General features: G+C 43.0%; 1 protein-coding gene and 1 long non-coding RNA gene across 10 annotated transcripts in view; one reads left to right on the top strand and one right to left on the bottom strand.

Moving 5' to 3' along the window:
* The window catches only part of SPIDR (scaffold protein involved in DNA repair), a 454,456-nt gene that overhangs the window by 54,157 nt on the left and 387,180 nt on the right, over nt 1–13,119 (bottom strand). For all 6 annotated transcript variants that reach the window (XM_008255503.5, XM_070076569.2, XM_070076568.2 and 3 more), the window contains one exon: nt 8,442–8,582. In XM_008255503.5, the coding sequence (XP_008253725.1) occupies nt 8,442–8,582 (141 nt within the window). The remainder of the gene's footprint in view (nt 1–8,441; nt 8,583–13,119) is intronic.
* The window catches only part of LOC108176496 (uncharacterized), a 126,784-nt gene that overhangs the window by 53,285 nt on the left and 60,380 nt on the right, over nt 1–13,119 (top strand). The window contains exon 3 of one of the 4 annotated variants that reach the window (XR_016235615.1): nt 9,957–10,003. The exons of 2 other annotated variants lie outside the window; for them this stretch is intronic. This is a non-coding gene — a long non-coding RNA (uncharacterized LOC108176496). Of the gene's footprint in view, nt 1–9,366; nt 9,519–9,956; nt 10,004–13,119 lie in introns of those variants that run through there. One more of the 4 variants, XR_016235613.1, reaches the window with a different exon arrangement.

The following is a 13,119-nucleotide window of genomic DNA, read 5'->3' as shown; positions in this document are numbered from 1 at the left end:
ATGTGTGCCATCCTTGATCAAGCGTGTTCACAATGCACCCTCACTCATTTCCTCTTTTTTTTTTTTTAATTTTTATTTTTTGACAGGTACAGTGGACAGTGAGAGAGAGACAGAGAGAAAGGTCTTCTTTTGCCGTTGGTTCACCCTCCAATGGCTGCCGCGGCCAGCGGCACCGCGCTGATCCGATGGCAGGAGCCAGGTACTTATCCTGGTCTCCCATGGGGTGCAGGACCCAAGGACTTGGGCCATCCTCCACTGCACTCCCTGGCCACAGCAGAGAGCTGGCCTGGAACAGGGGCAACCGGGACACAATCCGGCGCCCTGACCTGGACTAGAACCCAGTGTGCCAGCGCCGCAAGGCGGAGGATTAGCCTAGTGAGCCGCGGCGCCGGCCACTCATTTCCTCTTGCGCTTAAGAAACGAGGGTCTCAGTCTGGAGGCAAATGGCTTGCATGGCTATCACTAGACAGAGGTCTTGAGACCAATCTGGGCTCCACTCTTCTTGTTCAACTTGAGCTCCAACAATTATGCTTCTGAAGTACAAAATACACATTCAAATATCTCTTCTGTACCTATCACATGCCAGGCATCCTATCACATACAGGAATGAGAAACAATGCCTGCCCTCAAGGAGCTACCAAAAGCAGGCCTGTCTAGGCATTTATTTAAGGTCACCTTCACTGAAGCTCTACCAGTTAAGTGCCTTGCAAAGAGCAAGGTGCAATGATGACCAAGCCAGGACTGTGATTATGCCATGAGACACAGGACCTAGCAGCCTGGCCCATGGCATAGGCCAGCACTGGGGGAATAGCTGTTCCATGACATATCATTTGAGGCTCCTCAAAGGAATGTAGATATTTGCATGTTATTTACTAAAACAAAAATGAACAACAACAAAAAAGACATGTTCAAACCTATGCCTATGATGTCACTCTCATTCACATCAAAGCATGCCTCTTTGGAGGGACACAGATCAGCAGGCTTCCCACAAAGTCCTAGGCCCAAACATTGGCATGAGCTGTACGATGGGCCCTGGTGGACAAGAGGGGCCAGCAGGCAGCTGTGGGAATCAGGCAAAAGACCAAAGAGGCAGAACCTGGGGCAACAGCATGGAACTCACCTGTGAGGAGAAGGTAGCATGTAAATAAAGCCCACTGAATGTGCATAGAGGCCACCAGGCAGTGGGTTGTGAACCAGACTACAGGCTACTAAGGAAGGGACTATTACAGGCCAACCGTGCAGTTGGGGTTGGTTAGTTTTTTAACATGTTGACTAAGTTGGCTTCTGGATGAAATTTATCAGCACTTAATCTGTTACTTTAAAACAAAGCTGGTATTTAAACAATAACTTCTTTATAACAATGGCTCATTTTCTGAAACATACCTCCTCCCCTGACAGTGCCCTGTTCTCTATCATTAATGCCCACAGAGCAGCAGCCTTCTCCTTACCTTCTTACTGCTCTCCCAAGGTAGGTAAAAAGGCTCTTTATATCATTAGCCCCAGGTCTTTCTGGTTCTCTCCAGAGCTCCAAGTCCCCTCCTGCCAACTCTGTGTGGGCACTTTGAGTTGATGCACTGACTCATCAGCTGTCCCTGGTCTCCTCCTCACTTGATGCTACTCTGTGAGTACTTGGAGGAAGAAGATATTTTAGACTCCAGGTACCTGCCATGACTCTTAATATAGCTTTATATGTACCAAAAATTCAAAATGGGTGGGCAACTGGTTCTTCATTTTCCTTCTCTCAAGTGCTATACAAATTTGTAGATCTGTCCCAATTTTTCCCTCTGTCTCTTATCAAAGATAGATAAAAAAAAAAAGACATAAAAAAGATAGATACAAGCCTAAGGATAATCTTACTGCATTCTCATTTTTATCACTTCTTCCTTTCTTCTTGCCTAAATTCACAGTGACCTTAGTGACTGTACTTTCTCTGAGATTAATATAAAGTCCCATTAATAATAGCATTCAAAGCTTATCTAACCAGTTTTTTAGTCCAGTATAGTCTAGGTTGGGATAAATGCCAAACCTAGCATGAAATTCAATGCCACAGCAACTAGTCAGGACCAAGGCACTAAGAGCACTGAAAAATATGCACTGAGTAAATGAGTGGATTATTTTGTCAGTAAGCCTCTTTCTTCCCTTTGCATGTTTCTCTCTCTCAATGTTAATTTTATATCTACACAGGTAACACTTTACCAAATTCAACAGATTTGGTTTAAAACCTCATTTGTTTCACAAAACCTGAGATCAGTTAGCTACGATCTGTTTAGTCAACTGGAATCAACTGCTCAAGTACTTGTGCCTGTCCTGTTTTTGGTTCAAAGGGATGGGCTTCAAGGTCAAAAACTGTATTATTTGCTTCCTTTGTCATTATTAGCACTCAGGCCCAGCTCTCTGTACACAATGGATATGAACGAACTGTTCTTCAATAAAATCTCCAACTCATTACTCTGAAGTCCCCCTAGGTACTGTGGCACCATGGGTTAAGCTGCCTTTTAGGGTGCTCACATCCCATGTCAGAGTGCCAATGTGAACCCTGGATGTTCTGCTTCTGATCTAGCTCTCTGCTAATGTGTCTAGGAAGCAGTGGATGATGGCTCAAGTACTTGAGTCCCTGCCACCCACCCTGGCTCCTGGATTTGGCCTGGTCCAGCTTCAGCTATTATGGGCATTTGGGAAGTGAACCAGCAGATGGAAGATCTCTTTCTCTTTTTCTCTACATTTCTGCCACTCTGTGATTTTGTTCTTAAGATTTATTTATTTGAGGGCAGGCACTGTGGTGAAGCAGGTAAAGCTGCTGCCTGTAGTGCCAGCATCCAATATGTGTGCCAGTTCAAGTCTAGCTGCTCCACTTCCAATCCAGATCTCTGCTAATGGCCTGGGAAAGCAGTAGGAGATAGCTCAAATGCTTGGGCCCCTGCACCTGTGTTGGAGACCAGGAAGAAGCTCCTGGCTCCTGGCTTCACATCTGCCCAGTTCCAGCTGTTGTAGCCATTTGGGGAGTGAACCAGTGGATGGAAGATCTACCTCTGCCTCTGCCTCTCTGTAATGCTTTCAAAAGAAAAAATAACCTTTTTTTTTTTTTTTTAAGATTTGGGGAGTGGATGGAAGATCTCTGTCTCTCCCTGTTACTTTGCCTTTCAAATAAAAGATCTATCTATCTATCTATCTAGTTCCCCAAATGGCTGCAATTATCTATCTTTCTATCTAGTTCCCCAAATGGTTGCAACTGCTAGGGCAGGGGCAGGGCCAGGGCCAAACCCAGGAGCTAGGAACTCTATTCTGGTCTCCTATGTAGATAGCAGGGGACCAAGTACTTGGGTCATCTTCTGCTGCCTTCCCAGGTGCATTATCAGGAAGCTGGATTGTTAAGTAGAGTAGCCAGGACTCAAACCAGCACTCTGATAATGGGATGTCAGAGCTGCAAGTGGCAGCTTAACCTACTGCTCCACAACACTGGTCCTGCCTTCCAAACAAACCTTTAAAAAGCCCTTTAAGAGAATCATTTAACATAGCACCTATAAATTAACAATATACTTTAGATTCAGAGTGTGTTTTTGTTCTAATAAGTTGGGGAGTAAATGCTAGTAGGGCTTTTTGAAAACTTATTCTTTTATTTATATTTGAAAGGCAGAGAGAAAGAGCTAGAGTGAGTGAACGAGAGGTCCCATTTTCTGGTTCACTCTCCCAAGTGCCTGCAACAGCCATTGGGCCTGGTTCAAGCCGAGAGCTGGGAACTCAATCTAGGTCTCCCACACAGATGGCAGGGATCCAATTGTCTGAGCTGTTACTGATGCCTCTCAGGGTATGTATCAGCAGGTAGTTGGAATTAGGAGTGAAGCTGGGACTGGAACCCAGATACTCTGATATGAGACACAGGTGTCCCAAGTGGTGTCTTCACTGCTGTGTCAAACACTTGTCCAGCTACTGCGAATTTTGAACAGAAAAAGAGCACCCTTTTCCCTGCCAAATAAAGCATTTGTTAACTCTAGCTATTATAGGTTAACATAGTTCAGGAAGTTTCTTTTCTTTTTCTCAGTATTGCCCTGTAATATAAAAATAAAATCATGGAACAATCAGCAGTAAGAGAGGTAAAGTTCATGCACAGAACTATGACAGCACAGCAGTTTGACTTCTCATCTCATTTAACCCACAAAACTGAACTGCTGCACAGGCCTCTGGGCAGAACAAAGGTCATGGATCATGCCTTAGAAGAAGATCCCTGGTTAAACAGCAAGTGCTCTGGAGAGGAAGGAAGCACAGGTGGTATCGTGTTTTGCCAGTGAACACATTCTACCAGGCAGGCTTGTTTGAAATAGTAGCTTTTAAATTTAAATTCGGGCTAGTTTTCTTTTCACTCTCACCAGTCAGTATAGGCACTCAGATTCAAATTCACGGAAGAGAAAAACAAATGCCATGTTGGCTGTTTTTCTGCAAACCTTCTGGCATGAGGCATGTGGTTGAGTGGAGCCCCCGCACATGGTCCAGCAGCACGTCTGTATGGTTGCAGGGCTCTGTGGCTATCAGTTCCTCTCAACACAGCTGCAGCACAGTAGGTAGGGATAAGTGATAGTTCATCCCTAGAATCATGGACCAGATGAAACCTGGTGGATCAGACCTGAAAGACTCTATGATATACTCTAAACATTCAACCTCTTCCAGCTGGAAAAGATTATTTTCTATATCGGATACTGGAATTATACAATTAATCATTTTAGAAGAGTTTTAGGAAGTAAGGAAATATTATTACCTTTACAACAAGTGTTTTCTGGGTTGGGCATTTAACCCACAGGCAAGGTACCCACATCCCACATCAGAGTACCTGGATTCAATATCCAGCTCTGCTCCTGACTTCAACTTCAGTGATGATGGTTCAAGTAACTGGGTTCCCGCTACCCACATGGGAGGCCTGGAATGAGTTGTGGCCCCCAGCTTTGGCCCTGGCCCAACTGCAGTCATTGTGTCTCTCCCATTTTCTTGCTCTGTCTCATTTTGAAAATTTTTTTTTTTTAAAAATTAAAAGAAGTATGTTTTGCTAAAGTTTATGAGAGTCAGTAAAAAAAAAACACAACAGTTTGAAAAAAACAAGAGAGACAATATTATGTTTACTGAGCCATGGATGGATGACCAACAATTGGATGATGTCATTAATAGGCAATTATAACATCCAGCATTCCAAAACCATTTAATAATTTGTTTTGAAGAAATACGGCATCCAAAAGAACAAAAAGACAATCTAAATATTTATTTGAATGGTTGCATGCCAAAATAAAGTTAAATATATGAAATAAAGAAATTAATCCCAACCTGAAAAAGCATCAAAGATTTCATCACTCACTCAAACATGGAAAGGAGTCCAAAAGTTTATGGCAAATGAATTATTTGGAATACTCAATATATTCTCCTAAGGGAATGTTGTGGAGGGTAGTTAGGCTGCCAGTGTAACCCAAAGAACCAGATTAAATGTTAGGTGCACATGGAGCTATACAGCATTATGGTAAAAGAACATAACCTCCATAGTGCCAACTACCCCTGGGCCCCCAGTCCTGACTTCCACAAGTATGTCCTGCAGACTCCAAGCAGAGTGGCTCCCTCAGCCTGCAGTATCCTGGGAAGCCTGGTAGCTGAAGCACCCTGTGGCAGGAGCCTACCCATGTCTTTAGTGGACTCAGGTGGGCAGCTCTTGTGTGAAGTCTGCATCAAAGGTACTTTCCCTTGAACACTGTCAGGTCACAAGTTAGGGACAAGTGCTCTTCATCTTCATCTTGTAAAACTAAACCTGTTCAGAAGGTAGATTGTAACTAGGACTCAAATGAGGTTAGACCTGAATAAGAACATAGTTCATGTGATTCGAGAAGCTTGTCTCATGTCTAGGTTGGCTTTCCAAATATCTGGACACACCTCCCAACCCTCAATCTATAATGCAGTTATTTTATAACACCACTTACATCCTATAACCGCCTTTTTACTAACAAAAGGAAGCATTTGTTATACACTACATCTATATGGATCAATAAAAATGTTCTTGTGTATACTTAGGTTTATAGGGATCTAAAAAACACACATCTTCCAGGAAAAGAAGCTCTCAGGCAGAGTTGTCATGCACCTGAGGAAGCTACAGGCAAGGCAGACAGGCACAGAGTGAGGCCCTGGGGAAAGCTGACCAGCTTATGAGGTCAGCCAGGAGAAATGATGGGTAACCCTTCATGATCCATGTGGCCATGGTTTGAATAGTCATTATGCAAACCACTGCACACGATCCCAATAACTGCTTCAAAATCACAACATCAGAATTCAAAACGATATCCCTCTCCCCCCCAATACTATTCTAAAATCAAATGTCACTATAATTACATGGATATCAACAGTGAGACAGCTAAAGTAACATACAGCTGAAAGAAAGAATAACAGTGAGACTGAGAACTCCACAATCACTGCTTATGCAAATGCACTAAATGACCATTACAAATATTTCTTTTCTGCTCTGATTCACAAATTAGGATGATTACTGGAGATGTACAATTGGGGACAGATCTGTGTGTCACTCGACCTCTGCCTGTCTGGAACAACATTTTAGGTGAGATAGCCCAAATTTTGCAGAAGACACACTTGTTTACTATGGAAAGCATAAACATGCAACAACTTCAGTTTTGCTTAAAGTTTAAAATATGGCTTTCCATTAAATTAAGTTTTTTTTTTTTTTTCTTTTTGACAGGCAGAGTGGACAGTGAGAGAGAGAGACAGAGAGAAAGGTCTTCCTTTGCCGTTGGTTCACCCTTCAATGGCTGCCGCGGCCATCGCGCTGCAGCCGGCGCACCGCTGATCCAATGGCAGGAGCCAGGTGCTTCTCCTGGTCTCCCATGGGGTGCAGGGCCCAAGGACTTGGGCCATCCTCCACTGCACTCTCTGGCCACAGCAGAGAGCTGGCCTGGAAGAGGGGCAACTGGGACAGAATCCGGGACTAGAACCCAGTGTGCCGGCGCCGCAAGGCAGAGGATTAGCCTAGTGAGCTGCGGCGCTGGCTCATTAAATTAAGTTTTCATGGATATAAACTATCATGAAAAACACCTTACTGTTATAGTTAGGAAAACATACAGAAACAAATCTTTAGAATTAAAACACATAAACAAGAGCGCTTTAAAAAGTTTGTCTAAAATTAGAATTAAAAGGTAAGTATACTTTCATGCATAAAAAATTCTGAAGTCATATAAAAGGCATCTTCAAAAAGCTCACGGAAAATGCTCACTATGAAAAAACTATGCATAGATTTCACTTTTTTGCACAAAAATAAATCTATCATTTTTTTAAAAAAAGATTTATTTAGGGGCCAGTGATGTGATGTAGTGGGTAAAGCCACCGCCTACAGTGCCAGCATCCCATATGATTGCCGGTTCATGTCCTGGCTGCTCCTCTTATGATCCAGCCCTCTGCAATGGCCTGGAAAAGCAGTAGATGATAGCCCAAGTACTTGGGCCTCTGCAGCCATGTGCAGCCATATGGGAGACCAGGAAGAAGCTCCTGGCTCCTGGCTTAGGAGTGACCAAGCTACAGCCGTTGCGGCCATTTGGGGAGTGAACCAGTGGATGGAAGATCTCATTCTCTGCTCTGCCTCTGCTTCAAAAAAGATTTATTTATTTATTTGAAAGGCAGAGTTACAGAGAGGCAGAGGCAGAGGCAGAGGCAGAGGCAGAGAGAGAGAGAGAGAGAGAGAGATATTCCATCCACTGGTTCACTCCCCAAATGGTTGCAACAGATGAAGCTGGACCATTCTGAAACTAGGAGCCAGAAGCTTCTTCTGGGTCTTCTACCCAGGTGCAGGGGCTCAAGAACGTGGGCCATCTTCTATTACATAGCAGAGAGCTGGACAGGAAGTAGGGCAGCCAGGACTCAAACTGGTGCCCACATGGTATGCTGGCACTGCAGGAGTTGGCTTTATCTGCTACACCACAGCATAGGCCCCAAAAACTATCTTTTAATTCCATTTTCCACGAACATTTTGAAGTGCCCTTGTATACACAATTTTTACCTTTTTAATTTTAAAAAATTTATTTATATGAAGGGCAGAATGGCACACAAACACACACACACACATATATAAATAAAGGGAGGGAGGGAGGGAGAGAGAGAGAGAGAAAATCTTTCATCTACTTGAACGTACACTCCAAAATGGGATGCTGGTGTTCTTACCTAGCAGCTTAACCTGCTGAACCACAAGGTCAGGTCCTAACTTCTTAATTTTAAGAAATCTGTGAAACACTAAACCTGCATGATTCTTTTTGCTGTCACTTACAATGTTATAGGATTCTCCCTACCTCTGGCCTTGTTTTATAGGAAGAACCATAGGATCTTGGTTTGGTGTCTTTAAAACTATAATTGGAGATAAAAGACTAACAAAAGAACCAACCCTTGCAGCAAATCAGATGCTGTGCTGGTACACTCACCTTGCTCTGGTAGCCTTCTGCAGAACCTTCATTCCAGCCAGGTTGCAAGGTTTCCCTTCCAATTGTCTTTCCTTCAGGAGGGCGCCATCCAAGTGCACTTCACCAAACATTCCACAGGCATCCTGGACCAGAAGGCAGACTCTGTAAAAAGAGCATTCACAATTGTTCTTTGAGGAGAAGTCTGGATCAGGATTTCCCTCTCTTTCTCTAGAAATCCACTGTAGCCATCTTCCAAAATGGCTGAGTGAATGTAAAAGAAGCTGAATTCAAGCACATCTTTTGGATTTGTACACGCAGGTGTATGGATGGATATCAGCAAAATACAGGAGATGGAACTCTCTTAACAGCATGAAACTAAGCCCCATGCCAGTGGCCACACAACACTTGTGATGCCAGCATCTCATATAAATGCCAGTTTGAGTCATGGCTGTTCGACTTCCGATCCAGCTCCCTACTAAAGCACCTGGGAAAGCAGCAGATGATGGCCTAAGTACCTGGGCCCCTGCCACCCAAATAGGAGCCCTGATAAGAGTTCCAGGTTCCTGGCTTCAGCAAACCTTCTGGCCATTGTGGCCATTTGGGGAGTGAAGCAGTGGATGGAAGATCTCTGTCTCTTTCTCTGTCGCTCCCTCTCTCTCTGTAACAGTGCCTTTGAATAAATACATAAACCTAACAAACAAACAAACAAACAAAAAACCACCATAAACCCTATGCCAAATGTGTAAGTAAGCACATAAAGACAAGTATCATCTCAAATGCCCAGAAACACAGGATCCTTTCTCCCTACTTTCATCCCGTTTTCTCTGGGAAGAAACATTTATATTCTGTCTGGATGCTCAATAATGAGAAAAGCTTCCAAGTAACGTAACAACAAAATGGGGGCTTTCTCTGAAAAGATACTGATTTACAAACATGCATACCCCAGCAGGAAAAGAACCAGTGACCCCAAGGCAGCAACAAAGAGAAGATGGACATCCAGAGACGTGCTGAGATCTCCCAGTATTAAAGTTCAAAGGGCAGTGTTCATGAGAGCCTGTTTATGACTGAATTGCTACTTTCCTCACTGAGGTAACTGAGGTAAATGAAATCTTCCAAGTATTTATTACACAATAACACATTCATAGAAAATATTTCAAAGGGATTGAAAAAAAAAAAGTCAGTAAATAACATGGCAAATAGACTATAGAGGGGCCGGCGTTGTGGCGTGGCGTGTAAAGCTGGGGGCAGGTTCAGGTCCCAGCTGTTCCACTTCCAATCCAGCTCTCTGTTGGTACCTGGGAAAGCAGTGAAAGATGGCCCAAATTCTTGGGCCCCTGCACCTGTGTGCAAGACCCGGAAGAAGCTCCTGGCTTTGGATGGGTGCAGCTCCCTCCATTGCGGCCAGTGGGGGAGTGAACCAGCGGATGGAGGGCCTATCTCTCTGCCTCTCCTTCTCTCTCTATGTAACTCTGACTTTCAAATAAATAAAATAAATCTTTAAAAAAATAGACTGTGAAACACAAAACTATTTTTCAGATAACATCAAGGAAAGTACATTTTGGAGAACGGATGACACAAGCGAACAATGAACAAGAAAAGTTAGATAAGAAGCCTTGAATGCTATTTTGGCCAGAAGGACAAGAACTCTAGGCTTTCTGATGATGTCTCTACATCTGCAGGTCACCTTGGCTTGCAAGAGAAGCAAAGGTAAATCTTGCCTGAAAGAAAGTGCCTTTAACTGTATCATTAGTGTGCCATAGAGTAAGATTCAACAAGATGTGATCAAATAATTACCATCCAACACAAGGAAGCAAGTCATTATGTGGAAAGATTCCAAAGAAATAATAGGCCTGTTGAGAACCTGAGAGATAAGAATTAACAGATAGGAAAAATAGAATTGTTATTTAAAAAAGATAAAGTCACATACACAAAATCAAAACAAACAAACAAAAAAATAAAACAAGACACAAGAAGTTAGACAAAATGCCTGGATAGGTTTGAAGAAGAATGACATAGAACTTTGAAAAATGAAAGCTATACTTTCTGAAATAAAATTCACTGAGATGTAACACGTAGCTATCTATACTTGGAAAGTGTGTGTATGGGATCTGGGTTATATAACTGATAATGTACCCTGGATGCAACTTGAAAACTGAGAGCCAAAAGCCTGAGGGAAGGGTGGAGAAACAGAGGACAGAATGAGGTGTCACCTATGTCTAATAAAATCCCAGAAGAGCAAAACAGAGAAAGAAGAAGGATCATTGGTAAGTCTAACGATAGAAATTTTCCCAACTCATGTAAGATACAGGAAGAAAAACAAATACCCAGCAGGACAACAGAAAGGAAATCCATTCTAGCACAACACAATTAAAAAGAGAGAGCACCAAAGACAGGCAATTTTAACAGAGGAACACCTGCAAAGAAATAAAAATCTAATTTCCAGCAGTCTTCTCAAAAGCAATGAAGGAAGCTAGAAGACAGCAGAGTAATACCAGAATATTTTCAAAATTCTTATAACCATCTTAGAATGTGTACCATGTACCATGAAAACTATCTTTCAAGAATGGTGGTGATATAAAAACATTTTCAGATAAAGAAAAGCTAGCAGCCTTTTCTACCTACAGAGCCTGACTGAAATATTTACTAATGACTTAGGTAATACCTAAAATAATTTCTAAATTATGCAACTTAGGAAAAAGAAAATTATCCACGAAAAAAGTCTATAAAATGCAAGAAAGACTAGCAAGCAAAAATATAAACAAATAAAAATAAATAAACAACATAATAAAAAACACATCTAATTATGTGTAGAGAGCCAAAAACCTGGAGATGGATGGCAAGAAAGTCAACTGTAGTGAATGCAGCTCAAATGTTCCCAAGTCCTCACATCACTTTCACTTCAGAGGTTAGATACTTAATATAATATATGTGGTAAAACTTCAAGGATAACCACCAAAGAAGAGAAATGGGGACTGGCATTGTGGCACTGCAGGTTAAACTGCTGCTTGTGATGCCAGCATCCAAAATTGAAGTGTTGGTTTGAGTCCTGGTTGCTCTACTTCTAGTCCAGCTCCCTGCTAACATGCCTGGGAAAACAACAGATGATGGCTCAAATATTTGGGCCTTTGCTACCCATATGGGAGATCTGGAGGGAGATCCTGGCTCCTAGCTTTGGCCTGGCTAAGACCTGGTTGTTGCAGCCATTTGGGAAGTGGACCAATAGACAAATATGTCTTTAAAAAGTTCCATATCTGGGGCCGCTGCTGTGGCGTAGTGGGTAAGAACGCTACCTGTAGTGCTGGCATCCCATATGGGCGCCAGTTTGAGACCCGGCTGCTCCACTTCCGATCCAGCTCTCTGCTATGGCCTAGGGTGCAGTAGAGGATGGCCCAAGTCCTTGGGTCCCTGCATCCATATGCAGACCCAGAAGCTCCTGGCTTCGGATTGGCACAGTTCCGGCCATTGTGCCCAACTGGGGAGTGAACCAGCAGATGGAAGACTTCTCTCTCTCTCTCTCTGCCTCTCCTCTTTCTGTGTAACTCTTTCAAGCAAATAAATAAATATTTTAAAAAATTCAAATGTAAGAAAAAATTTAAATAGATATTTGTCCTTGATTTTTCATTTAATTATATTCCTTAGGCTGCAAATGTGTCCGATAGGATATGGAACTTTTTTTTTTCAAGATTTATTTATTTATTTGAAAGTCAGAGTTACACACAGAGAGAGAGGGAGAGGCAGAGAGAGAGAGGTCTTCCATCCTCTCGTTCACTCCTCAATTGGCACTCCACAGTGCTGGCCCCTGAAATTCTTTCAACAACATACTTTTCAACTCATAAGTCAAATAGGAAATCACAGTGGAAAAGAGATAATACTTGCCGTTGCCGCGGCTCAATAGGCTAATCCTCCACCTTGCGGCGCCGGCACACCGGGTTCTAGTCCCGGTCGGGGCACTGGATTCTGTCCCGGTTGCCCCTCTTCCAGGCCAGCTCTCTGCTATGGCCCGGGAGTGCAGTGGAGGACGGCCCAAGTGCTTGGGCCCTGCACCTGCATGGGAGACCAGGAGAAGCACCTGGCTCCTGGCTTCGGATCAGTGCAGTACGCTGGCCACAGCGCGCTGGCTGCGGCGGCCATTGGAGGGTGAAACAACAGCAAAAGGAAGACCTTTCTCTCTCTGTCTCTCTCTCTCACTGTCCACTCTGCCTGTCAAAATAAATAAATAAATTTTAAAAAGTTGACAATGTGTTTGATACCAAAAAAAAAGAGATAATACTTTAAATTAGTTGATAATAAAAACACCACATTAAGACCAGTGAATCACAACGATATGTTAGGAAACATAGTCTGTAGTCTTTATAACAAATGTTAGCACTTAAAGCAAAGTCTAGGGTGTTTCTGTCACAGATCAGCAGGGCTTATCATCACATGCAGAGGGCAGGGCATCCTCCTTAGGAAATGCAGTCTTTTCCACCTTCAGCTCACCTACATGTCTTGGTCCCCAAGGCTCTGCCTTGATCTTCCTATTTAGAAGCAGAGTAGAGAATTCTGTTACGGAGTTGGGTAGGGGATGAGGATGCCTTTAAATGGTGAAGACAAAAACAGACACTACAAACCAACTGTAAAAATGTATATTTTCATTCCCATTCTCAAGGAGCATACTGTAAACTGTGATACACCTCAGTTTCCAGAAAGAAGGGAGGGA

The sequence above is a fragment of the Oryctolagus cuniculus genome, chromosome 6 (assembly GCF_051225735.1).
Source record: "Oryctolagus cuniculus isolate XC-2025 breed Fujian yellow rabbit chromosome 6, ASM5122573v1, whole genome shotgun sequence".
NCBI lineage: Eukaryota > Metazoa > Chordata > Mammalia > Lagomorpha > Leporidae > Oryctolagus > Oryctolagus cuniculus.
Note: the sequence above shows the minus strand (reverse complement) of the source record. Positions and strands in the feature narration are given on the sequence as shown.